The 27,566-nt window shown below is 42.8% G+C and overlaps 1 protein-coding gene and 1 pseudogene across 1 annotated transcript in view; one reads left to right on the forward strand and one right to left on the reverse strand.

The window, feature by feature from the left end:
• Positions 1–27,546, forward strand: part of LOC121143955 (palmitoyl-protein thioesterase 1-like) — a 29,522-nt gene extending 1,976 nt beyond the window's left edge. Inside the window, exons 2-5 of the mRNA XM_040756729.1 lie at positions 15,658–15,752; positions 22,616–22,731; positions 25,118–25,189; positions 27,361–27,546. Of these exons, the coding sequence (XP_040612663.1) occupies positions 15,658–15,752; positions 22,616–22,731; positions 25,118–25,189; positions 27,361–27,400 (323 nt within the window). The 3' untranslated portion in view covers positions 27,401–27,546. The remainder of the gene's footprint in view (positions 1–15,657; positions 15,753–22,615; positions 22,732–25,117; positions 25,190–27,360) is intronic.
• Positions 7,110–7,762, reverse strand: LOC121143953 (annotated as a pseudogene).
• Positions 27,547–27,566: the final 20 nt, after the last annotated feature.

Raw genomic sequence — 27,566 nt, forward strand, 5'->3', positions numbered from 1 at the left:
GAACACCTAAGCTTCTGGAGATGGAGTTGACAATGAGGAAACAGCTCAAGAGGGAGACGTGAGGGAACATCCTGAGGGGAGGACGGAGGTCAGGAGAGTTCACCGTCCTGGAAACAAGTGAAGAAAATGTTCTCTGAAGCAGGAACAAGCCAAGAGAGATGGCTGACATCTGCAGCCCCAGGACTGGAGAGACCTAGGAAGGTAGATGACTGCAAGTTGAAGGCCAGGGTGGGTTATCTAGAGATTCTAGTGAGTTTCTGCACAGTCTGGAGTGATACCCCACCGCAAAAACTAACAACAAAAGTCACATCTGTAACAACAATGAATAGGACAACATTAGATCATTGGACCACAAGTGGACAGGTCTATCAGGAGCAGCCTGGAAACTGATTAGTGGACTTAGCCACGTGAAGATGGCTCCATCTTGACAGAAGCAGTTAGGGGCTGAACTTTTTGGACTGGGATAAAGAAAATCACAGAGAGGAATTAGAGTCAGTGAACAGGGACAACTCTTGCAGGGCTGCTTCATCCCCAAGTCAAGTTCACAGAGGACATGAGATAGATGCTGCCATGTCCATCTATCTATTCGGGCTGTCACTGAGCAAAGCTGCGTTGTCCTGGAATGCTTGTGGTGCAGGAGTGAAAGAATTCACCAGAGCAGAACTGACATTAGAGTTTAATGCAGAATAGACAGTGTGGACAGAAACACAGCAGGCTGGATCTTTGTTTTGAGGCAGAGTCCCTCTATGTAGTCCTGGCTATCCTGGGACTCACTCTGTAAACCAGGCTGGCCTTGAACTCACAGAGATTGAGTTGCAAGGATTGAAAGCATGTGTCATCAGAGTACTGATGGCAGACTGATTCCTAATGAGCAGAAATGCACACCAGCAGGAGTGGGCACTCTCACCTCAGTTAAGAACAGTTACTCGTCCTCACTTCATTTTGCCCTCTGTGTAGTTGTTTGAGCAGACAAGGGGGCAGCTCACTACCTGTCAAGCAGTGACTCCTTTGCTCATGTGAGGTGCAGGCTCTTTAAGCTCTAACTGTTTGTGAAGCACCACAGGTCACTCTGTCAGGATCTGAGGAGCAGGGGGTTGGTTTTCAGTTTTAGTCTTTGTTTGTTCACCTCAAGCACTTCATGTGCCTCATCCTGGTCCTGGCAATCCTCCTGCTTCAGTCTTCTGAGTGATGAGATTACAGATTTGTGTCACCACACCTGACCCCCCTTTGTTGTTTTTATTAATGTGCTAAGTAGCCGAGAATAACCTTGCACTTCTAATCCTCCTCCCTCTGCCTCCAAGTGCTGGGACCATATGTGTGTTCCCCTTGCCCAGTTTATACAGTCCGGGGGTCCTGTCTGGGACCCGGTGCATGCTGGGCAAGCACTGTATCAGCAGGGCTCCTTCTCCGGGCCCAGACGGCCTTGCAGCTCGTTAGCAGCTGACAGAGAGCTATGCAGTAGATGGTCTTTTTTTTTTTTAAAGATTTATTTATTACATATACAGTGTTCTGCCTACATGCCAGAAGAGACCACCAGATTAAATTGTAGATGGTTGTGAGCCACCATGTGGTTGCTGGGAATTGAACTCAGGACCTCTGGAAGAGCAGTCAGTGCTCTTAACCTCTGAGCCATCTCTCCAGCCCAGTAGATGGTCTTTTACCTGTTCCTGCTGAGGGGACATCCATGTGACATCAGCTTCACTGTTTTCAGTGCACAATTCACCGCCATGGAGCCTGTTCACCAGCTGAGGCAAACACAACTTCCCTCTAGTTTTAGAGTTGTCAGCACTCAGGAAAACCTCCATATGGGTTAAATCAATGTCTCCTTCCTCTCCTCCCACTCCTGATAGCCTCCTGCCGATTCCCTATGCTGTGGTTTTCTCATTCTGGACAGAACCGGTGAAGGCACCAGATGATTTATCTTTTGTGTAGGGTTATTTTACAGGATGTGCTTGCTGGGAGCACACTTCAGTCCTTCATGTCTACTCATGGATGAATAGTATTCCATTATGTGACTATGCCACAGGTTAGTCATGAGTAATGGATATTTCCCTTGCTTGTTCCTTTTGCTATTATCACAGTGTTACTGTGAACATATGTGAGAGGTTTTATCTGAATGTATGTTTTCATTTTCTTGGTTATAAAGGTAGGAGTAATTGCTTAGTAACTTTTCAGGCACAGCCACACTTTCCCACAAGGTTTGCATGTTACATTTCCACCAATAGGACTTAATTGTTATCATTTCTCCAAGTCCTCAACGTCTGTCTGGGTAGGAATCAGAATGGTGTTCTTTTATCTTGCATTTCATTAAAGACCAGTGCTGCTTTTGCCTTTTTGTCTTCTTGTCTTCTTCTTCTTCTTCTTCTTCTTCTTCTTCTTCTTCTTCTTCTTCTTCTTCTTCTTCTTCTTCTTCTTCTTCTTCTTCTTCTTCTTCTTCTTCTTCTTCTTCTCCTCCTCCTCCTCCTCCTCCTCCTCCTCCTCCTCCTCCTCCTCCTCCTCCTCCTCCTCCTCCTCCTCCTCCTCCTCCTCCTCCTCCTCCTCCTTCTCCTTCTCCTTCTCCTTCTCCTTCTCCTTCTCCTTCTCCTTCTCCTTCTCCTTCTCCTTCTCCTTCTTCTTCTTCTTCTTCTTCTTCTTCTTCTTCTTCTTCTCCTCCTCCTCCATTTCCTTTTTTATGATTTTATTTATTTGGATGTTTTTGAGGTTATTGATTTTTTAAAAATTTTATGTGTAAAAGTGTTTTGCTTGCAAATTTGTCTGTACACCATGTGTATGCAGTGCCCACAGAGGTCGGAAGAGTGTGTCTGATTCCTTTGAATTGTTACAGACAGTTGTGAGCCACCACGTGGGTGCTGGGAGGAGCGGTCAGGGCTCTTAACTGCTGAGCCATTTCTCCAGCTCTGTTTATTTACTTTGAAAGAGGGTCTAATTATAGGCATGAAACTCGTTGTGTACAGTAGGCTGGACTTCATCTCCAAGAGACCTTCTTGCCTCTGCCTCCAGAATGTTGGAAGGAGGGCATCCACTACCATGGAAGACTAATTTTAATTTTTTTTAAGTTGGGTATGGAAACATGGCTGAGTAGCTAAGAGCATCACATGCTCTTGCAGAAGACCTAGGTAGGGTTCCCAGCACCCACACGGCAGCTTAGAACTGCTTTTGCTTCCAGCTCCAGAGAATACAGTGCCCTCTTCTTGTCTCTTTAGGTAACAGCACACAGGCAATACACATAGAGGCAGAACACAGACACAAAATAAAGCTTAAAAATCTTAAAAATATGTTTATGTATATGTATTTGTGTGACTGTCTTATGTGAGGGAACCCACAGAGGTCAGAAGAAACAGTTGAGCCCATAGTTGTAGTTACAGGGGTTTTGAGTCAGCAACCTTAGTGCTGGGACTTGTGTCCTCCGCAAAAGCAATGCACAGCTTATCCATCTAAGCATCTCTTCAGTCTACCCCACCCCACACTAGTTTTCTTTCTTTTCTGGGGGGCGGGTGTTGCTTGTTTGCTTGTTTTTCCAGTCAGGGTTTCTCTACGCAGCCCTTGCTTTCCTGGAACTCACTCTATAGACCAAGCTGGCCTTGAAATCAAGAGAACCACCTGTTTCTGCCTCCCCAGTACTGGGATTAAAGACCTGTGCCACCACACCAGGCCTCAGGCATTATTTCTTAATTGTACTACTTGTCTCAATAAGTTATAAGAATTCTTTATATCTCTTGGACACTGAACTCATATATATGTTTCACAAGTATTCTCTTTTATCTGAAGCTGACCTCATCCACTAGCTTCCAGCTTTTTTTTTTTTTTTACTGTGGGTTGAGACCCTATGGGGGATTATGTAACTGAATGTGGGGTTGAGAATAATGTGGCAACAATATTCTGAATGCACAAAAATGAAAAATTAATTTGAAATCGAGGGTGAAGTGAAGGAAGCTGTTCTGGCAGGGTTTGCATCTCCCACTCCACTGGCCTTGGTTCTGAACACCAAACACATGCACTTTGCACTGTGCATGCTGTGCTGCCATGAATGCCAACAAATGCGGCCTCAAACACTCTGCTCAGACTGAAGGCTGCTGCGTGTTGTGAGCTCCAGATCTTTTATTGTGCATACAATGTTTATGCCCTGTTTATGCCCTTATAGAAAGTGTGGTTTAGTTACCAGAATCAAGGACTTTAAAAATATTCTTCAGCATGTAAACACCAAATTAATGTCTCTTTGTATTATATTGTGTTATTTTTTGTGCTGATGTTCTTTCTTTCTTTCTTTCTTTCTTTCTTTCTTTCTTTTTTTTTTTTTTTTGGTTTTTCGAGACACGGTTTCTCTGTATTGTTTTGGAGGCTGTCCTGGAACTCACTCAGTAGACCAGGCTGATCTCAAACTCAAAGAGATCTGCCTGCCTCTGCCTTCTGAGTGCTGGGATTAAAGGCATGTGCCACCAATTCCTGGCGCTTTTTAAAGTTATTATTATTATTTAATTTAACATTTTGCACATGTTACTCTCAGTTCCCTCTCCCTCCCCTCCTCCCCTGACCCCCCCAATCCTCTCAACCCCCACCCCACTCCATCACCCCTCCGCTCTCCAGGGAGGGTAAGGGCTTCCATGAGGGATTTTCAGTCTGTCATATCATCCCGGGCAGGGCCTAGGTCCTCCTCCATGTATCCAGGTATGAGACAGCATACCTTCATGTGGAATAGGCTCCCAGAACCTATTTGTATGCCAGGAATAAATACTGCTCTACTCTCCAAGTTCCCACAGATTGCCACGGCATCTTCTCTGACACCCGGGTTCGGGAGGGGGGGTGTCTGAACCAGTCCCAGTCCCATGCCGGCTTCAGTCTGGGGTCTATGCATTCCCCCTTGTTTAAGTCAGTTGCCTCTGTGGGTTTCACCAGCCTGATATTTTTTAAAAATTTTATTTATTTATTTTTAAATTTAAATTAGAAACAAGGTTGCTTCACATGTCAATTCCAAGTCCCTCTCTGTTTCTCTCCCCTCTTGCCAGCCTGATCTTGATTCCTTTGCTCATCACTCCTCCTTGCAGCAGGGTTCCAGGAGTTCAATTAGGTTTTTAGCTGTGGGTATCTAACTTTGCTTCCATAAGCCACTGGATGAGGGTTCTAGGATGGCATATTAGGAGGCCATCAATCTTATTATCCTGGGAAGGCATTTAAGGTAGCCTTAATGCCAGTTGGTTTCATTCTTGTAGATCTGTGAAGATCTCACTAATGCCAGATTTCTCCTCCAACTTATAATGGCTCTCTCTATTATGATATCTCTCATCCTTCTCTCTTCTATTCTTACCCTGGCTCAACCTTCCTGCCCTCCATGTCCTCCTCTCCCCTCCTCTTTTCCCCCTTTCTTTCTCCCATATCCTTCTGCCCTCCCCCCAATCCAATTAGGAGATCTCATCCCATAGCCCTTCTCCGGGTTATCTCTCTTAGGGTCCTCCCTGCTTCCAAGACTCTCAGGTGGTAGGACTGTAGGCTATCAATGCCCTGCTCTGTGTCTAAAATCCATAAATGAGTACATACCATGCTTGTCTTTTTCTGACTGGGTTATCTCACTCTGGATGGTTTCTTCTAGTGTCATCCATTTGCCTGCAAATTTCAAGATTCCATTGTTTTTTTCTGCTGAGTAGTACTCCATTGTGTAAATGTACCACATTTTCTCTATCCACTCTTCTGTTGAGGAGCATCTAGGTTGCTACCAGGTTAGGCTATTACAACTAATGTTGCTATGAACATAGTTGAGGAGATGTCCTTGTTGTATGAATGTGCATTTTTTGGGTATATGCCTAAGAGTGGATTTGCTGGGTCTTGTGGTAGACTGATTCCCATTTTCCTGAGGAATCTCCATACCAATCTCCAAAGTGGCTGCACAAGTTGGCACTCCCACCAGCAGTGGAGGAGTGTTCCCCTTTCTCCACATCCTCTCCAGCATAAACTGTCTTTGGAGTTTTTGATTTTAGCCATTCTGATGGGAGTGAGATGGTATCTCTCTCTTTTTTTAAAAGACAATTCACTGTACACATTTTATTTACAGTTTTGTACACTGTCTTAATATGGATGGGACCGCTTTTCTACAAGAGTCAAAGCAAATACCCTAAGTAATACAAAGTGTTAAAGTACAGCGTAAAGACACAAAAACAGACATACTAATTCTAGGTAGGAATGTAATTATGGTGTTACATTTTTTTTATTTTTTATTTTTTGATTTTAGGAGACAGGGTTTCTCTGTATTGTTTTGGATGCTGTCGGTCCAGCCTGGCCTCGAACTCACAGAGACCCGCCTGCCTCTGCCTCCCAAGTGCTAGGATTAAAGGAGTGGGCCACCAGCGCTCGGCTGGTGTTACATTTTTATAGTCCACAATTATGTTTAGGGGTCACACAGACATAAGATCACTGATTTGAATGAAACGCATAAATCTGTAGCAAAGCTTTGTAGTTACAAAAACCCAAAAAATTACCAAAGAATGCACAAATTTAATGTTTATTCCACCTTTCTGTCATATTCCTGGATCCTTCACCAATGATACATCAGGAAAAAACAAAGACAAAACAAATGAAAACTGAAATCAGAATCACTAATGTTATCTAGGAGGGAAGCAAATAAATTAAACTCTAGTAGCCACCAGCAAGAGGACAGCAAGAAGAATGATGGGAAAGGAAACAAGGTTGCTACAAAACTGTACTCAGACTCTCACCAGCAAATCACGCTCCTGCACGGAGTGGAACAGAAACAGGTCTTTTCCTGCTAAGGTAACAGAATTGCAAGTTCTTTTTGGAATACTGTGGAAAGGCAAATGTGTGTATCATGGTAATTCTAACTAGCTGTTACTGGGCGGGCCAGGAACACATCTGCAGTTCTCGGTGATGTATACTGTAATTCTTTGATTGGGATAGTGGACACACTAGCAAAAATTGGGGGTGGGGGGAAGAAATGAACATAGAGGTACAAGACAAAGGCGAATGAGACTTCTCTTATGTCTTAGCAACATTTGGATGGAATCAAACTTCAGTGCAGTCCACTCTGCTTGGACGAGGCTTTGGTTCAGTTCCCAGTCTCGATTGTGTGACGCAGTCTCCTGTGAGAATACTCAGGTGTCTTCTTACACAACAAACCAATTTTTAGTGGTGGAGCTGCTCTTCGTAGCTGTGTCTGTGTGGGACTGATAACCAATTACTACCTTTGGAGGAAGTCCTAACCTTTCCTTGTATACCCTCCCTATGTGTGTGACTGCGTCTCTGTTTTCACATTCAGTCGTCCATATTGCCATCTTATCGCCTTTAGCTCTAACATTAACAACAGCTCCTCGTACATCATCACTGTAGTCATTAAAAGATTCTCCAATAAGGCACTGCAGTGTTTCTAGCCAAAAGCGATCGAGATCACTTCGTCTCTGCTGTTTGTTCAGTGTAATCAGCCATCGTCCTCCCCGTTTGTTCTTCTCATCTTCCCACATAGGCTCAATACCATCCTTAAAAAGTGAGTAGTCACAGCCAGGCATTAAATTACTAGACAACTGGATATGGTTGTATAAAGCCCAAAAGTCTTCAACTGTATCAAATTTAGAGATCAATCGAAGGTTTGCTTGCCAAGTTTTGCTTTTATCATTTTTAAAAAACAAGCGTGCCCACCTGTTCTGAGGAGGGTGTTTGATATAGTGCTCTGGGTTGGCAACCTCCTGATTAGATTCTGTTTTTTCCTCTTCTGCAGGTGGGGGATTAGTAGTAGGGGTGGTTTCAGTTCCACAGTGGCCATCTTAGATCGATCTCAAGATGGTATCTCAGAGTTGTTTTGATTTGCATTTCCCAGATGGTTAGGAATGTTGAACACTTTCTCAAGTGTCTCTCAGCCATTTTAGTCTCCTCTATTGAGAATTCTCTATTTAGTTCTATACCCCATTTTTTGATTGGCTCCTTTGGTGTTTTGGAAACTTGCTTCTTGAGTTCTTTGTAAATTTTGGAGATCAGCCCTCCGTCAGATGTGGGGTTAGTAAATATCTTTTCCCAATCTGTGGGTTGCCTTTTTGTCTAGCTGACTGTGTCCTTTGCCTTACAGAAGCTTCTCAGTTTCAGGAGGTCTCATTTATTAATTGTCGATCTAAGTGTCTGTGCTACTGGAGTTATGTTCAGGAAGCGGTCTCCTGTACCAATTTCTTCAAGGGTGCCTCCCACTTTCTCTTCTAACAGGTTCAGTGTGGCTGGATTTATGTTGAGGTCTTTGATTCATTTGGACTTAAGTTTTGTGCATGGCAATAGACATGTATCTATCCGCAGTCTTCTACATGCCAGCCTCCAGTTATGCCAGCACCATTTGTTGAAGATGCTTTCTTTTTTCCATTGTATATTTTTAGCTTCTTTGTCGAAAATGAGATGTGCATACATGTATGGGTTAATATCAGAGTGTTCAATTTGATTCAATTGGTCTACCTGTCTATTTTTGTGCCAATACCAAGCTGTTTTCAGGATTACAGCTCTATGGTAGAGCTTGAAGTCAGGGATGGTGATGCCTACAGATGTTGCTTTGTTGAATAAGGGTGTTTTGGCTATCCTGGGTCTTTTGTTTTTTCATACAAAGTTGATTATTGTTCTTTCAAGATCTGTGAAAAATTGTGCTGGGATTTTAGTGGGGATTGCATTAAATCTGTATACTGCTTTTGGTAAGATTGCCATTTTTTCTATATTGATCCTGCCTATCCAAGAGCCTGGGAGGTATTTCCACCTTCTGGTGTCTTCTTTAATTTCTTTATTTACAGATTCAAAGTTCTTGGAATACAGGTCTTTCACTTGTTTGGTTAGCGTTGCCCCAAGGCATTTTATGTTGTTTGTGGCTATTGTAAAGGATTATGCTTCTCTGATTTCTTTCTCAGCCCTTTTATCGTCTGTATAGAGTAGAGCTACTGATTTTCTTGAGTTGATCTTGTATCCTGCCACTTTGCTGAAAGTATTTATCAGCTGAAGGAGTTCCCTGGTACAGTTTTTTGGGTCACTTATGTAAACTATCATATCATCTGCAAATAGTGAAAGTTTTACCTCTTCCTTTCCAATTTGTATTCCCTTGATCTCCTTTTGTTGTCGTATTGCTCCAGCTAGAACTTCAAGTACAATATTGAAGAGGTATGGAGAGAGTGGACAACCTTGTCTTGTTCCTGATCTTAGAGGAATTGTGTTGAGTTTCTGTCCATTTAGTTTGATGTTGGTTGTTGGTTTGCTGTATATAGCTTTTATTATGTTGAGGTAAGTTCCTGTCATCCCAGATCTCTCCAAGATCTTTATCGTGAAGAGGTGTTGGATTTTGTCAAAGGCTTTTTCAGCATCCAGTGAGATGGCCATATGGTTTTTGTTTCTCAGCTTTTTTATATAGTGGATTACATTGATGGATTTTCATATGTTGAACCAACACTGCATGCCTGGAATGAAACCTACTTGATCATTCATGGTCGATGATTTTTCTGATGTGTTCTTGGATTTGATTTTCCAGTATTTTATTGAGAATTTTTCCATCAATGTTCATGAGGGATATTGGTCTGACGTTCTCTTTCTTAGTTGCGTTTTTGTGTGGCTTGGGTATCAAAGTTATTGAGGCCTCATAGAAAGAGTTTGGCAAAGATCCTTCTGCTTCTATTGCATGGATTACTTTGAGAAGAATTGGTATAAGCTATTCTTTGAATTTATGGTAGAATTCTGCACTGAGGCCATCTGGCCCTGGCCCTGGGCTTTTTTTTTTTTTTTTGGTTGGGAGACTTTTGATGAGTGCTTCTATTTCCTTAGGGGTTATAGGTCTATTTAAATTGCTTATCTGTTCTTGATTTAATTTTGGCAAGTGATGTCTATCCAGAAAATTGTCCATTTCCTTTAGATTTTCAAATTATGTGGAGTACAGGTTTTCAAAGTATGACCTGATGATTCTCTGGATTTCCTCAGCGTCCGTTGTTATGTCCCCCTTTTGGTTTCTGATTTTGTTAATTTGCATGTTCACGCTCTGCTGTTTGGTAAGTTTGAAGAAAGGTTTGTCTATCTTGTTGATTTTCTCAAAGAACCAACTCTTCCTTACATTGATTTTTTTGTATTGTTCTCCTAGTCTCTGCTTTATTATTTCCTGGTGTCTACTCCTCCTGGGTGAATTTGCTTCTTTGTGTTCCAGAGGTTTCAGTTGTGTTGGTAATTCTCTAGTGTAACTATTCTCCAGTTTCTTCATGTGGGCACTTAATGCTATGAACTTCCCTTGTAGCACTGCTTTCAAAGTGTCCCATAAGTTTGGGTATGTTGTGTCTTCATTGTCATTGCATTCTAGGAAGTCTTTAATTTCTTTTTTTATTTCTTCATTGACCCAGGAATGGTGCAATTGTGCATTATTCAACTTCCATGATTTTGTAGGGTTTCTGCAAATTGTGTTGTTGTTGAATTCTAATTTTAATGCATGGTGGTCTGATAAAGTGCATGAAGTCATTCCATTTTTTGTACCTGTTGAGATTTGATATGTTGCAAGTATGTGGCTGATTTATGAGAAGGTTCCATGTGGTGCTGAGAAGAAGGTATATTTTTTTAAATTTGGGTGGAATGACCTATAGATGTCTGTTAATCCCAATTGGGTCATAACTTCTATTAGTTTCTTTGCTTCTTTGTTAAGTTTCTGTCTGGTAGTCCTGTCTAGAGGTGAGAGTGGGTTTACAAGAGGTAGTGATAGCTCTTAAGAAACGTAAGTCTTGGGGAAGGGTTGGGGGGAGGGCATGGGAGGAGGGGAGGGAAAGGGAGAGGGACCTGGAACTGACTTGTGAAGCAACCTTGTTTCTTATCTAAATTTAAACTGAAAAATAAAAAAAAAGAAACGTAAGTCTTCAAGACAGGGTTGGAGGTGAGCCTTGACAAAGTGAGACAGAGCCTGGCTGTTGGGGCGAAAGAGCTGGTGTAGACAGGACAGAATTTGTCGAGTGTCAGGAGGTGACTGTGAGGAGGTGGGTTGTAGTGTATGAACTCCTTGTGGTGAGTGAGGTAGATCTGGTCCTCAGAGGGCTGCAGCCCTAGCTGCTTCATCAGCCCAGTTGTTGCCCCTAGAGATAATGGATCTGTCAGTCTGATGAGACTGGCAGTAATTAATCCCTATAGCTTTGGGGAGGTGGGAGGCCTTTAGTAAGGCCAAAATATGACTGAGTCAGTTATGGACCCTCCTTTAGTGGTAAGCAGTCTATGCTCTTTCCAGATAGCAGCATGGGACAGGAGGACATGAAAAGCATACTTAGACTCTGTGTAAACATTTAGAGAATGTCCCTGTGCCAACTGGAAGACACGGGTGAGGTTTACTGATTCAGCCTGCTAGTTAGTAGTGTGGGCAGGGAGTGCCCGTGCCTCCACCACCCTGGTATCTGACACTATGCTGTAGCCTGCTCTACGGGTCTCCCCATATAGAAAGGAGCTGCCATCTGTGTACCAGGTATAGGTGGCCTGAGGTAGTGTGCCTTCCTGTATGTGTGAAGGATGGGGCAATAGTTCCTCTAAGGTTTCAATACAGGAATGAGATGGAGAGTAGTTAGGCTGAGGTAGAAGGTTTGAGATACTGAGGGGTGAGCAGGATTGGAAGTTAAGTGTGGCATCTTCTACCAGTGCCACCTGAGGAGAAAGAACTTGAGAAGGGGTAGAGTTTGTAAGCCTCTGTAAGTTAGGAGGTGAGACAGGTTGTGGTGGGAAGAGATAGTGGTAAGTGACCCAAAGGTTAGTTTCTTGACTCACGAAGGAGGAGTTCAGCAGCTGCTACAGCGCGTGTGCAGGGTGCCCACCTTTGGGGAGTTAGGTCTAGTTTCTTCAACAGATACACTACAGGTGCAAAGGAAGGTCCTAGCTGGTGACCTAGAGCTCCAAGGGCGTGTCCCTCCTTTTCTGCTACATAGAGGAGAAAGGACAAGTTAGGTCTGGGGGATGAAGGGCTGGGGCCTGGAGAAGAGCCTGTGTGAGTTTCTGAAAGGGTTTAGTTACAGGGTTAAGAAGAGGTTTATGTGGAGAGCCAAGAGCTGCCTCATATAGGGGACGAGCAAGGAGAGAGCAAGAGGGGATCCAGGAACGTAAGAAGCCAGCTATTCCTAGAAATGATAAAAATTCCTCTTTAGGGGCTGGAGAGATAGCTCAGAAGTCAAGAGCACTGCCTGCTCTTCCAGAGGTTCTGAGTTCAATTCCCAGCAACCACATGGTGGCTCATAACCATCTATAATGAGATCTGGTGCCCTCTTCTGGCCTGCAAGCATACATGCAGGCAGAACACTGTATACATAATAAATAAAATCTTAAAAAAACAAAACAGGGTTTAAAAAATTCCTCTTTAGTAGAAGGAACTGTAAGAGATTGGATTAGGTTTTTTTATGTCTAAGGTAATAGCTTTGTGAGTTGGGGTGATGGTTAATCCCAAGTAGGTGACCTGAGGAGTAGACAGTTGGCCCTTAGAAGGTGAGACTCTATAACCCCTGCTGGACAGGAAATTTAGAAGAGTTGAGGTGTCAGTCTGCCTAACTTCTAAGGATGGGCTGCAAAGTAAAATATCATTATATTGTATGAACTTAGATTTGGGGAGAGACAGAGAGAGCAGGTCAGATGCTAGAGCCTGACCAAATAAGTGTGGGCTGTCCCGGAAGCCCTGAGGTAGAATGGTCCAGGTGAGCTGTATAGAGGCATGAGTGTCAGGATCAGTCCAGGTGAAAGCAAAGATATTCTGTGACTGAATGTCAATGGGTATAGAGAAAAAAGACATCCTTAAGATCCAAAACTGACAAATGAGAGGCCACAGAGGGGATACTGGAGAGTAGTGTGTAAGGATTAGGTACCACAGGATGGAGGGGGACCACTGCAGAATTAATGAGCGGGAGGTCTTGAACCAGGCGATAGGTCTCATGAGTTTTTTTTTTTTAATGCCAGTATAGGGGTGTTAAAGGGAGAGGATGTAGAACCACGTAACCATTTTCTTAGGAGGTCAGAGATAATAGGCTTAAGTCCCCTAAGGCTTTGGAGTGGGAGTTGGTACTGGACTTGAATGCTGTACTTAGAGGGGTCCTGTAACTGAATGACAATGGGGGAATGGTGCCTAGCCACAGAAGGGTTTTGGGTGTCCCAGACTTTGGGGTCTACCTGAGAGGCTGGCAGAGGAAACGACTTACTGGAATCTGAAGGGTGGGTGGCTAGGAGGAGGAGGAGAAGAGCCGCTGGTGAGTCTAGAGTTAGGTGGATGTGGGGAGCAAAAGAAATAGAAGCTCCCACCTTTGCTGAAAGATCCCTCCCCAGTAAGGGCACAGGACAAGTTGGTATAACGAAAAACGAATGAGTGAGGGGAATTCCCCTGAATATATAGCTAAGTGGTGGAGTGTGACGAGGTAAGTAAGGCTGTCCCTGTACCCTGACAATAGGGAGATGAGAAGGAGAGGTGGATCCCCAAAACTCCCTTAGGACTGAGTATGTGCACTGAGTATGTGTCCAAAAGGAAGGAGATGGATCACCCTGATATCTTAATGTCTACCCGGGGCTCCCTGTGTGAGATGACAGTGGTCGGGTCAAGAGAGTCCGGTCCCCTTTACTCATTGTCATTGTCCATAGCCAGAGCTAGGAAGTCAGCTACAGGGCAGTCTGTGTCTGATGTCCTTCTGCCACAAGGGGCACGGGGACAGTCCACTGACCAATGGCCCTCTTTCTGGCATTTTGGACACGGTTTGAGAGGCGCACGGGGATTAGGCATGACCGGACCCAAGGCCCTTCCTGATCACATTTGAAACAGGGATGCTGTGGTCCTCGAATCCTGGAGGGCAAGGGATCTTAGGCAAACTTTGAGGCCTGTCAGGCAGCCTTGGCCAGCATCTGGTATTTGTCTTTAAAGGCCTTGTTATCTCTCCCATGGTACACCTTGAAAGCCACTCTTAAAGCTTCTGCCTGTGGGGTTTGGGGCTCCTGCTCTAAAGTTTTAATTTTAGCTCTAATGTCAGGGTAGCTCTGAGAAAAAAGTATGCCATAAGGAGCTGTCTTCCCTCTGTTCCCTCTGGGTCTATGTTGGCCTGTGTAAGGCGTTCTAGGAACTGAGAGGGGTTCTCTGCTTTGTCCTGAATTACCTCTAGTTAATTGGTTTTAGGGCAGCCCTACGTAGACCAGCCATGAGGCAGGTCGTAAACTGATCTCTAGCCAAAGTTCCCCTTGGAGTGTTATAGTCCCATTGGGGCTCCTGATCTGGAACACCCTCTGTCCCAGTAGGCTAAGCCACATTGGTATGGTGTACCTCATTTGCATATGCCCTAGCCTGCTCCCAAACTCGCTTCCGTTCTTTAGGTGATGGGGAAGTCCTGTGTATATGTCAATAAAGCACTGTTGGCCAATAGGGAAGCAAGATAGGTGGGACTAGGAGTCAAGGAGGATTCTGGGAGAGGCAGAGTCACAGACAATGCAGCCTGCCAGAGGAGTAAGAGGTCTGGATCCTTTTCTCTGGTAAGAGAAATACTTAAATTAACAATTATGGATTAAATACTTAAGTCAGAGATAGCCAGTAAGAACCAAGCAAACAGCCAACAGCTTCATAATTAATGCAATGCCTTGTGTGTTATTTGGGGACTACAGCTGTGGCAGGGCCCAGGAGGATGGCAGGGAAGGCTACACTCTACATATGGTGTCAGGAGTGAGATATGAATTTCCACATAGAATAACAAAAGCTTAAAAGGAATTTTAGAAACAAAAGAACAGAGAGAAGCATGGCTTCTTGGTAGCAGCATTTTTCTCAGGTGGGCTCTGTTTTGCTAGAGACAAGCAGAGACTCACATGGCTTGCTTAAGGGAGTCTTCCTGACTCAGCATAAGCAAAAAAAAACCCCAGCAAGGTTCTTTTCAGAGGCTCTGCTAATAATTGGATGGTGTGCACAAGCATCTGGCAGTGACAGTGACCACATCTCCAAGCTGGCACCATGCTGCTGGATGTCAGCATAGACTGAGGCAGTGAGCTGGAGTCAAACTTACGCCCACCATCTTGGAAAAACTGCAGTTTAAACAGCCATGGTTTTTAGCAGATAAGACACGTGGCCAGAAAAACATAAAGATTTACAGTAAAGATGGACAGAACTTCGGGTGACTGTCCAGGCAGCGAGACGTCTTTGTCAATTCTAGTGTTTATATATTATCCTTCTGTGGTCTTTGATGGCATTGAAGACAGTTATAATTATAGTTTTCCTTAGTTATGATAAAAGATAAGCTACATGTAGGACTTTGGACTCACAAGGATGGGATATATTCTTTAAATCTTGCTGAATGTTGATGGACAAAATATTGTAACTGTGTTCTTGCTTGATAGCTGTTCTGTTATATATAATTTGACTATGTTAAAGTTAAGACCTTTCTTTTTGTTTAGACAGACAAGAGGAGATGATGGGGAAGTCCTGTGTATATGTCAATAAAGCACTGTTGGCCAATAGGGAAGCAAGATAGGTAGGACTAGGAGTCAAGGAGGATTCTGGGAAAGAGAGGCAGACTTAGTATAATATCTGAGTCCCTACACCCAAGGACCTCTTCTGCTGTCTGTGTTTACTGTACACAAGAGTGCAAGGCATACATATAGGAAAAACATCAATACACACAAAATAAAAAATAAGCCTTTTAAAAGTGATGTTTTGACTCATGAATGTCCATCATTATTTCTGTTGGTTAGGAGAACCGATTCACACAGAGCTCATGAAGTTTCTTGAAGAGACAATCCCTGGAATTCATATTGTGCCTCTAGAGATTGGGAAGAACATGATGCAGGTAAGGTGCCTGCTAAATGTTTGCTATGGGGCTTGATAGAGAGTGCTATTTGAACACTTTGTCTTGCAAACCTTATCCCCACTGGTTTGGTTTGGTTTTGGGATGAAGGATTTTGCTGTGTAGCCCAGGCTGGCCTGGGACTTGATCTTCCTGCACCAGCCCCTGAGTATTGGCATTTCAGGCATGTGACATCATGCTCATGAACTCTAACGGGGATAGGAGGGTCTCACCCTGTATAAGCCATTTTTCTGTTGCTGTGATAAAAATACCAAGAGGAAAAGCAAGCTATATAGAGTTTATATGGGTTTAAGGTTCCAAAGGGATAGGAGTTCATCACAGCAGAAAGGTATGACAGCAGGAGAGGAAGTGGGTGAGCACAGCTTCAGCTGCAACCATAAAGCAGAGAGAGCAACCTGGATGTGAGGTAAGGCTACCAGTCCTCAAAGCCACCCCAGTGATGTTCTTCCTGCAAGGCTGCACCTCTCCATTTCATCCATGGACAGCACACCAACTGGGGACCAGGTGTTTTAATATCTGAGCCTAGGAGGGCATTCTCATTGAAATTGTCTTTCACATGAAATTGTCCCTCACACACCTGAAATCTTTGCCCCATTAGATCCATTAAAGAAGATGTCAGTTACCAACAGTCTCAGCCTTTTTTTTTCTTTTATTATTTTAATTTTAAATAGCTTGCTTCACATGTCAATCCCAGTTCCCTCTCCCTCCCCTCCTCCCGCACACCCCCACCATCCCCCCCAGCCTCCCACCCTATCGCTACTTCCTTCCACATAGGGGATATCTAGAGTCTGTCATTTCACTCAGGGCATGGTCCAGGCACTCCCCTAAGAGTCCAGACTGTGAGAGCATCCCTCTTTGTGTTATGGACACATAAAGTCCATTTGTATGCCACGGATAAACACTGATCCACTGCCCAGGGCCCCATAAGTTGCCCAGGCCTCCTCAGTGACTCTCACACTCAGGGGGTATGGATCAGTCCCATGCTGGCCTCCCAGCTGTTGGTTTGGGGTCCAAGAGCTCCCCGTTGTTCAGATCAGCTGTCTCTGCTGGTTTTGCCAGCCCATTCTTTGCCAAGTTGCTCATCGCTCCTCTCTCTCTGTCGCTGGGTTCCATGGGTTCAGTTCAGTGTTTAACTGAGGGTGTTTGCCTCTGCTTCCATCAGTCACTGGATGAAGGCTCCAGGATGGTTATAGGACATCAAGTTCATTATCAGGAATAGGCATTCGAGGTGGTCTCTCCACTATTGCTTAGCTTGCCAGTTTGTGTCATCCCTTTAGATCACTACAGGTCTCACTGGTGTCATATCTGTCTTCTAACCTACGATTCCCTCTTACCCCTATTCTACCCCCCACTAAAACTTCCTGTTCCCTCATGACCTACTTTCTCTTACTCTTCTCCCCCTCAACTTCTTCCCAGCTCACACTCCCCCTCACCCCTTGCCTCATTCCTCTTCTCTGGGGTACCAGGCATATATCTCTTAGGTTCTTTCCTGTTTCCCAGACTCTCTGTCAGTGGAAGTGCAGACTGGCACTATCCTGATCCATGTCTAAAATCCATATATGAGTGAGTCCATACCATGTTTGTCTTTTTGCGACTGGGTTACCTCACTCAGGATGGTTTCTTCCAGTGCTATCCATTTACCTGTGAATTTCAAGATTCCATTGTTTTTTTTTTTCTGATGAGTAATACTCCATTGTGTAAATGTACCACATTTTCTCTATCCACTGTTCAGTTGAGGGACATCTAGGTTGCTTCCAGGTTCTGGCTATTACAAATAATGCTGCTATGAACATAGTGGAGCAGATGCCCTTGTTGTATGAATTTGCCTCATTTGGATATATGCCTAAGAGTGGAATTGCTGGGTCTTGTGGTAGATTAATTCCCATTTTCCTGAGGAATCTCCATACTGATTTTCAAAGAGGCTGTACAAGTTGGCATTCCCACCAGCAGTGGAGGAGTGTTCCCCTCTCTCCACATCCTCTCCCGCATAAATTGTCTTCAGTGTTTTTGATTTTAGCCATTCGGACAGGAGTAAGATGGTATCTCAGAGTTGTTTTGATTTGCATTTCCCTGATGGCTAAGGATGTTGAGCACTTTCTTAAGTGTCTCTTGGCCATTTTAGCCTCCTCTATTGAGAATTCCCTATTTAGTTCTGTACCCCACCTTTTTATTGTATCCTTTGGTGTTTTGGAGACTTGCTTATTGAGCTCTTAGTAAATTTTGGAGATTAGCTCTCTGTCAGATGTGGGGTTAGTGAACATCTTTTCCCATTCTGTTGACTGCCTTTTTGTCTTGTTGTCCTTTGCCTTACAGAAGCTTCTTAGTTTCAGGAGGTCCCATTTGCTAATTGTCGATCTCAGTGTCTGTGTCACTGGTGTTATGTTCAGGAAGTGGTCTCCTGTACCAACTCGTTGAAGAGTATCTCTCATTTTCTCTTCTAAGAGTTTCAGTGTGGTGGGATTTATGTTGAGATCTTTGATCCATTTGGACTTAAGTTTTGTACAAGGCGATAGACATGGATTTATCTGCAGTCTTCTGCATGCTAATACCCAGTTATGCCAGCACCATTTGTTGAAGATGCTTTCTTTTTTCCATTGTATAGTTTTAGCTTCTTTGTCAAAAATCAAGTGTTCATAGGTGTGTGGGTTAAAATCAGGGTTTTCAGTTCGGTTCCATTGGTCTACCTGTCTATTTTTGTGCCAATACCAAGCTGTTTTCAGGACTATAGTTCTATAATAGAGCTTAAAGTCAGGTATGGTGATGCCTCCTGAAGTTCCTTTATTGTATAGAGTTGTTTTGTCTATCCTGGGCCTTTTGTTTTTCCATATAAAGTTGATTATTGTTCTTTCCAGGTCTGTGAAGAATTGTTCCGTAATTTTGATAGGGATTGCATTGAATCTGTAGACTGCTTTTGGCAAGATTTCCATTTTTATTATGTTGATCCTACCAATCCAAGAGCATGGGAGATTTTTCCATTTTCTTGTATCCTCTTTGATTTCTTTCTTCAAAGACTCAAAGTTCTAGATATACAGGCCTTTCACTTCCTTGGTTAACATTATCCCCAGATATTTGATGCTGTTTATGGCTATTGTAAAGGGTGATGTTTCTCTGATTTCTTTCTCAGCCACTTCATCATCTGTATATAATAGGGTCACTGCTTTTTTGAGTTAACCTTGTATCCTGGCACTTTGCTGAAGGTGTTTATCAGCTCTAGGAGTTCCCTTGCAGAGTTTTTCGGGTCACTTATGCAAACTATCATATCTGCAAATAGTGAAAGCTTGATTCTTCTTTTCCTATTTGTATCCCCTTGATCTCCTTTTGTTGTTGTATTGCTCTAGCTAAAACTTCAAGTACAATATTGAAGAGATATGGAGAGAGTGGACAGCCTTGTCTTGTTCCTGATTTTAGAGGAATTGCGTTGCGTTTCCCTCCATTTAGTTTAATGTTGGCTGTTGGTTTACTGCATATTGCTTTTATTATGTTCAGGTATGTTCCTGTTATCCCTGATCTCTCTAGGACCTTTATCATGAAGGGGTGCTGGATTTTGTCAAAGGCTTTTTCAGCGTCTAGCGAGAGGATCATGTGGTTTTTCTTTCGCAGTTTGTTTATATGGTGGATTACATTGATAGATTTTCTAATGTTGAACCATCCCTGCATTCCTGGGATGAAGCCTACTTGGTCATGGTGGATGATTTTTCTGATGTGGTCTTGAATCCGGTATGCGAGTATTTTATTGAGTATTTCTGCATCGATGTTCTTGAGGAAAATTGGTCTATAGCTCTCTTTCTTAGTTGTGTCTTTGTGTGGCTTGGGTATCAAGGTAATTGTAGCCTCATAAAAAGAGTTTGGCAGTGAGCCTCCTACTTCTATTATGTGGAATACTTTGAGGAGTATTGGAATTAGCTCTTCTTTGAAAGTCTGGTAGAATTCTGCACTGAAGCCATCTGGGCCTGGGCTTTTTTTTTGTTTGGGAGACTTTTGATGACTGCTTCTATTTCATTAAGGGTTATAGGTCTGTTTAGATTGTTTATCTGTTCTTGATTTAGTTTTGGCAAGTGATATCTATCCAGGAAATTGTCCATTTCCTTTAAATTTCCAAATTTTGTGGAGTACAGATTTTCAAAGTATGCCCTGATGATTCTCTGGATTTCCTCTGAGTCTGTTGTTATGTCCCCTTTTTCATCCCTGATTTTGTTAATTAGCATGCTCTTTCTCTGTCTTTTGGTTAGTTTGGACAAAGGTTTGTCTATTTTGTTGATTTTCTCAAAGAACCAACTCTTCGTTTCTTTGATTCTTCTCAATGTTTTCCTGGTTTCTACTTGATTGACTTCAGCCCTCAATTTGATTATTTCCTGGCATCTGCTCCTCCTTGTTGAGTTTACCTCTTTTTGTTCTAGAGCATTCAGCTGTGCTATTAATTCTCTAGTGTGACTGTTCTCCAGTTTCTTCATGTGGACACTTAGTGCTATGAACTTTCCTCTCAGCACTGCTTTCAGAGTGTCCCATAAGTTTGGGTATGTTGTGTCTTCATTCTCATTGATTTCCAGGAAGTCTTTGATTTCCTTTTTTATTTCTTCCTTTACCCAGGGATGGTGCAATTGTGCATTGTTCAGTTTCCATGAGTTTGTAGGGTTTCTGCGATTTGTGTTATTGTTGAATTCTAATTTTAACGCATGGTGGTCTGATAAGATACAGGGGGTTATTCCAATTTTTTTTGTATCTGTGGAGATTTGCTATGTTTCCTATTATGTGGTCAATTTTAGAGAAGGTTACATGTGGCGCTGAGAAGAAGGTATATCCCTTTGTGTTTGGGTGGAATGTTCTATAGATGTCTGTTAAACCTAGTTGGGTCATAACTTCTATTAGTTCTTTTGTTTCTTTGTTAAGTTTCTGTCTAGTGGTAAGAGTGGAGTGTTAAAGTCTCCTACTACTAGTGTGTGAGATTTTATGTGCGATTTGAGCTTTAGTAATATTTCTTTCACGAATGTGGGTGCCTTTGTATTTGGGGCATAGATGTTCAAATTGAGACTTCATCTTGATGGACTTTTCCTTTGATGAATATGAAATGTCCTTCTTCATCTCTTTTGATTGCTTTTAATTTGAAGTCTAGTTTGTTGGATATTAGGATTGCTACACCCGCTTGTTTCTTGGGTCCGTTTGATTGGAAAATCTTTTCCCAACCCTTTACTCTGAGGTAACATCTGTCTTTGACGTTGAGATGTGTTTCTTGTATCCATTCTGCTAGTCTGTGTCTTTTTATAGGCAAGTTGAGACCATTGACATTGAGGGATATTAATGACCATTGATTGATGACTCTTGTTTGTGCTTGATTTATTGGTAGTGGAATTATTGTGTGTAGGTTCTCCTCCCTTTTTCTTTTGGTGTTTGGTAAAGTGGGATTATCTATTGCTTATGTCTTTGTGAGTGTAGTTATCTTCGTTGGGTCTAGGTTTTTCCTTCCAGCACTTTCTGTAGAGCTGGATTCATGGATACGTATTGTTTAAATCTGGCTTTGTCATGGAATATTTTGTTTTCTCCATCTATGGTAATTGAAAGCTTTGCTGGATATGGTAGTCTGGGCTAGCATCCCTGTTCCCTTAGTGTTTGTAGGACATCTGTCCAGGATCTTTTGGCTTTCATAGTTTCCATTGAGAAGTCAGGTGTAATTCGGATAGGTTTGCCTTTATATGTTACTTGGCCTTTTTCTTTAGCTGCTCTTAATATTTTCTCTTTATTCTGTAGGTTTGATGTTTTGATTATTATATGGCGAGGTGACTTCTTTTTCTGGTCCAGCCTATTTGGTGTTCTGTAAGATTCTTGTATTTTCATAGGCATATCCTTCTTTAGGTTAGGGAAGTTTTCTTCTATGATTTTGTTGAATATATTTTCTGTTCCTTTGAGCTTTATTTCTTCCCCTTCTTTTATACCTATTATTCTCAGGTTTGGCTTCTTCACGGTATCCCATATTTCCTGGATATTTTGTGTTAGGGATTTGTTGTTTTTGAGATTTTCTTTGCTTGACGACTGTATATCCTCTAACGAGTCTTCAACATCTTAGATTCCCTTTTCTATCTCTTATATTCTATTGGTTTTACTTGCATCTATAGTTCCTGATCATTTACCCAGCTTTTCTATTTCCAGTATCTCCTCATTCTGTGTTTTCTTTATTGTTTCTATTTCAGCTTTCAATCCTTCAACTGTTTAAGTTGTTTCCTTCATTTGTTTGGTTGTTTTTTCTTGGTACTCTTTAGATTCTTTGAGAGATTTATTTCTTAAATTTTTTCCCACATTTCATGGATTTTTTCTTTGTTTTTTTCTTCTATTTTTTTAGGGATTTCCTCATTTCCTCTTTGAGGGTCTCTATCATCTTCATAAAATGATTTTTAAGGTCTGTCTACTCTGCTTTGTCTATGTAGTGCTTTTTAGGTCTTGCTGGCATTGGGTCTCTAGATTCTGGTGGAGTCATGTTGGTCTTCCTATTGCTGAATGAGCTCTTATTCTGTTTTCTTCCCATCTCTTCTTCCAGTGGGTGCAGGTGGGGTCTTTCCTTTAGTCTCCACTGGTCTCCTTCCTTCCTGAAGCTGAAGCTGGGGACGCTGACACTGAAGCTGAGGCTGAACCTGGGGTTGCCGGAGGTTGGGGCCTGGAAGGGATGATGCCTTTCCTGTGTGGGTGGGTCTTCTGGATGCCAGGAACGGGCCCCCGGAAGAATGAGGGGATGGGTGTTGGGCGGGGGATGGGGAGTGGCCCCACAGAGACCCAGGCTCACTTGAAGCTGGGGTCTCCAGAGGTTGGGACCTGAAAGGCCAGTCCCAGCCTTTGATTTCTCACTATACCTGTTTTAGGATATGGAGAACAAGGTCTTGAATGCCAGTTCTGAACTATGCCAGATTCTTGCTGAGGATCCTAAACTGCGTGAAGGTTACATTGCTGTTACATTCTTCAAGAAACTCAGGATCCTGTACGTATCCTTCTGTTCCATGGTAGCACCTACATGGCATTGATGTTTCTTCTATTCCAATAAATTGACTGCATTGATTTGGATCCTCCCATAGCAATGAAAATAAGTTATCATTAAGATGTCCCACGAGAAGCTTTGTGGACTTAATTTGTTATCTCTCTCTCTCTCTCTCTCTCTCTCTCTCTCTCTCTCTGTGTGTGTGTGTGTAACATGTTCCTATGTGTGTATACGCATGTGTCAGCATGAGTGAGGAAGTCAGAGTTCTATGCTGTGTATCTTCCTCTACCTTTCCATTTTAGAGAACTTAAAAATTTTATTTTATATTAATCATGTGTGCATGTGGCAGTGGGGGGGTGTAGGCATGTGCATATGTATGTTCAGTGCCACAGAGGCCAGAGGAGGGCATCAGATCATCTCAAGCTGGAGTTACAGGTGATTGTGGTTGCTAGGATCCTAATGTGAGTTGTTGGCAAGAGCAGCAAACACTCTTAACCAGTGAATTATCTCTCAAGCCCTCTACTTTACTTTAAAATTTTGAATTATGTTCACTCACTTAGTGTGTGCTTGCTGGATAACATGATGATGATGATGATGATGATGATGATGATGATAAGAAGAAGAAGAAAAGTTTCTTTTTTTTTCCTTTTTTTTAAATTTTTTTTATTTTCCATTTTAAATTTAGATAAGAAACAAGGTTGCTTCTCAAGTCAGTTCCAGGTCCCTCTCCCTTTCCCTCCCCTCCTCCCGTGTCCTCCCCCCATCCCCCCCCCCGTTATCCCCTCATTCCCCCAGGGAGGGTGAGGCCCTCCATGGGGGTGTCCATAGTCTGTCATTTCATATAGGGCAGGGCCTAGACCCTTCCCCAAGAGTTCAGTGTGAGAGTGCACCTCACATTGTTCTATGGGAGTCCAGAGTCCGTGTGTATACTTGGGATGGGTACTGATCTGCTGTCCAAGGCTCAATAGATTACCTAGGCCTCCTCACTGACACCCAGATTCAGGGGGTCTTGATCAGTCCCATGCTGGATTCCCAGGCTGATGCCTGGGATTCAAGAGTTAACCTTTGTCTGGTCAGCTGTTTCTGGGGGTTAAACCAGCCCAGTCTTAATCCCTTTGATCATCAGTCCTCCCTCTCTGATACTGGCTTTCTTGAGTTCAGCTCAGTACTTAAGCAGCCACTAAATGAAGTTTCTGTTTCCCAGACTCTCTGGCCATAGGATTGTAGGCTGGCACTCCCCAGATCTATGTCTAAAATCCATATATGAGAGAGTACATGCCATGTTTCTCTTTTTGGGACTGGGTTACCTCACTCAGGATGGTTTCTTCTAGTGTCATCCATTTGCCTGCGAATCTCATGATTCCATTATTTTTCTGCTGAATAGTACTCCATTGTGTAGATGTACCACATTTTCTCTATCCACTCTTCGGGTGAGGGACATCTAGGTTGCTTCCAAGTTCTGGCTATTACAAATAAAGCTGCTATGAACATAGTGGAACAGACATCTTTGTTATATGAATGGGCATCTTTTGGATATATGCCTAAGAGTGGAGTTGCTGGGTCTTGTGGTAGGTTTATTCCCATTTTTCTGAGGAATCTCCATACTGCTTTCCAAAGTGGCTGAACCAGTTGGCACTCCCACCAGCAATGGAGGAGTGTCCCCCTTTCACCACATCCTCTCCAGCATAAATTGTCATTGGTGTTTTTGATTTTAGCCATTCTGACAGGAGTGAGATGGTATCTGAGAGTTGTTTTGATTTGCATTTCCCGGATGGCTAAGGATGTTGAGCACTTTCTCAAGTGCCTCTCAGCCATTTTAGACTCCTCTATTGAAAACTCTCTATTTAGTTCTGCAGCCCACTTCTTAATTGGGTCCTTTGCTGTTTTGGAGACTTGCTTCTTGAGTTCTTTGTAAATTTTGGAGATCAACCCTCTGTCAGATGTGGGATTAGTGAATATTTTTTCCCATTCTGTGGGCTGCCTTTTTGTCTTGCTGACTGTGAGAAGAAAAGTTTCTACATGATCTTGTAGCACACTTCTGAGTTAGACAGGTTGATTGCAAAGCCCCAGAGCCCTCCTGTCCCCGCCTCCCCAGAGTTGATATTGTCAGAGTACTGCTATGCCTGGATATTTTACTTTATTTTCTGTTTCTGTTCTAAGGGGAACAGGTAACCCATTCTCAGTTGCTCACATTTCCATGTCAATCATTTCATTGACTGAGCCATCTCCCCAGCATCTCGTGATTTATATTCTATGAAAGATTTGCACCTGTGCCCTTCCTTAGGAGAGGAAGATCCTGTAACTCTGTGGACTGGGGACCCATGGTGTATTAAATAGTTTAATCCACAAATAAGACCTTCAAATCTGACAGCAAACTTTGATTCTTCAGGAACTTTTCTGAGAGATGCCAAATACCTCCCATGAAATTTATAATGTCAATTTCTCTCAGATCACTTATAAGGTAAGTTCTCCTTTAAAATTTTTTGTTTTTATTATGTTATGTGTATGATTGTTTTTCTGCATGTATGTCTAAGAGAAAGTTTGATTCTCTGGAAGTGGAGTTACAGACAGTTGTGAGGTGCCAAGTTATTGTTGGGAATCGAACTGAAGACCAGTGGAACCTAACTAACTTATGAACCTCAGCTCTGAATTTCTAAGTCTTCTCTTCATCCCCATTTTCACTTCTTTAGTCTCACTGTTCTCTTCTCTACCCTTTATTCACCTGATATTTTGAACTTCTGTTTTCTTTTGAGATAAAACCTTGCTTTGTATCTCAGCTGGCTGAAAACTCATGCAACTTTCCTGCCTCGTCCTTCTGAGTGCTGGGACTATAAGCATGTGCCGTCACACTCGGCACCCTCTCAGTTAAAGAAAAAAACTTGGCAGTTTGATTGTATTTGAGGTCAACTGCCCTTGTTAAACAGATTCCTGTATCATATAAGAAACCAGTTATTACTAATGAGGAAGCAGAAAGTGTCTTGGGGATTGCAAAGCTCTTTGACACAGGAGACTCATTAAGAGGACATCTCTCTCCAACATAATTGACAGAATTTCATGGAGGTGAGATGGTTCTAGCCAAGTGACATGTAGTAGTTGGAGAGAGAGCAAGAGAAAGAGAGAGAGAGAGAGAGAGAGAGAGAGAGAGTGTGTGTGTGTGTGTGTGTGTGTGTGTGTGTGTGTGCACCTGTCTGCAAGGGCAGAGGAGGCCAGAAGAGGGCATCAAATCCTTTGACACTGGAGTACAAACATCTGTGAAGCAACTGATGTGGGTGTTAGGGTTAGGATCCTATCTTGGGTCCTCTGAAAGAGCAGTGCACATTCAACTGTTAATTTATCTCTCCAGCCACTTGTATTATTTTCATTACATTTATTTGTGTATTGTGTGTTGTCACACGTGTGCCCTGGTGTACATGTGAAGGTAGAGTACAGTTAAAGGAGTCAGTTATGCTTTTCTTCTTAATGGTCCTCAGGGATTGAACTCAGGTCATCAGTTTTGACAGCAGCTGCCTTTACCTGCTGTACCATCTCCACAGAGAGCAGTCAAGGATGTCTCCAAGCTATCAGTTTGAGCAACTGACTGAAGAGTATTGTCATTTACAGAGACAAGGAGCCCATGGGGATGAACAGAGGGTGTGTGTTTGTTTATGCAGGCAGTTTGACTGTGCTGTGGAGAGACAGGATGTAGACTTCATTTGTAAGCTCAGTTTGACATGTCAAACCGGTAGAGTCGTATTTCAGGCCATTGAAAATACATGTCTGAAGTTCAAGATGGTGTCAGGGTTGGACACATTCAGAGGTCTTCTGTATAAACATTAATTTTGTTTGCTTTAGCTTTTTTGTGGGAAAAACATAACTATATATAAAAGCAGAAAGTAATAGAGTGAATATCTCCATAATTAGTCTAATCTGTTGATAACATTTGTTAGTTTTGGTCTGGTAAGATGGCTGAGTGGATTAAAAGTGATTGACAGGGAAGCCTGACTAGCTGACTTAGACTGTCATATCCCTGGTGGAAGGAGACACCAACTCCAGAAAGTTGTCTCTGCCCTCCACACATGGGTTGTGGCACCCACATTTACACTCAATCTTACCCCATATCTCCACAGACTCTCCAAGGTCAGTGTAGTTTAAAGCAAAGTCCCATGTTGAGACCCATAAATACTAGTCAATTAAAGAGATGAAGCATTACACTGGGTGTGGTGACCTGTGTCTTTAACTCTAGCCCTCAGGAGATGGAGGATCTGAAGTTCAAGACCAGCCTTGGCTACATAGCGAATTTGAGGCTAGCCTGTGACACATAAAACAGTGGCTCAAACAAAACCAAACAAGGAACCCAACCTGGGTTTAGAAATATACTATTTCCTGGAAACCTGATGGAAGAATTTGATCCAAATGGTTTCAAAAGTGGCCTGAGAATCTGGGTGTAGTGACAAAGACTTTGATCCCAAGATTTGGGAGGCAGTGGTGGGCTGATATCTGAGTTTGAGGACAGCTTGGTCTATCTACTCAGTGAGTTCTAAGACACTATTGCTAATTGTGAAACCCTGTTTCAAAAAATAAATGGATTTGGGAGTCAGGAAGGTGGGCTAGAGAGATGGCTCAGTGTCTAATAATCCTTAACTGCTTTTGCAGGGTGATGAAGCGAATTTCCAGCCATTTTAACCAACAGTGATTGGCCCCAAGACAAGGCCATGGTGTGTGCAGAGCATCGTGAACACAGCTGTGCTCTGCATCCCATTGTGACTCCTGAGACACAGTCCAACTGCAAAAGGCCAACACTGTCAACAAAGAAGAACTAGTCACTTGCTTAAGCACACAGCTCCCCTTCCTCTCTCCTC

Source organism: Mesocricetus auratus, unplaced genomic scaffold (assembly GCF_017639785.1).
Source record: "Mesocricetus auratus isolate SY011 unplaced genomic scaffold, BCM_Maur_2.0 Super-Scaffold_100014, whole genome shotgun sequence".
NCBI lineage: Eukaryota > Metazoa > Chordata > Mammalia > Rodentia > Cricetidae > Mesocricetus > Mesocricetus auratus.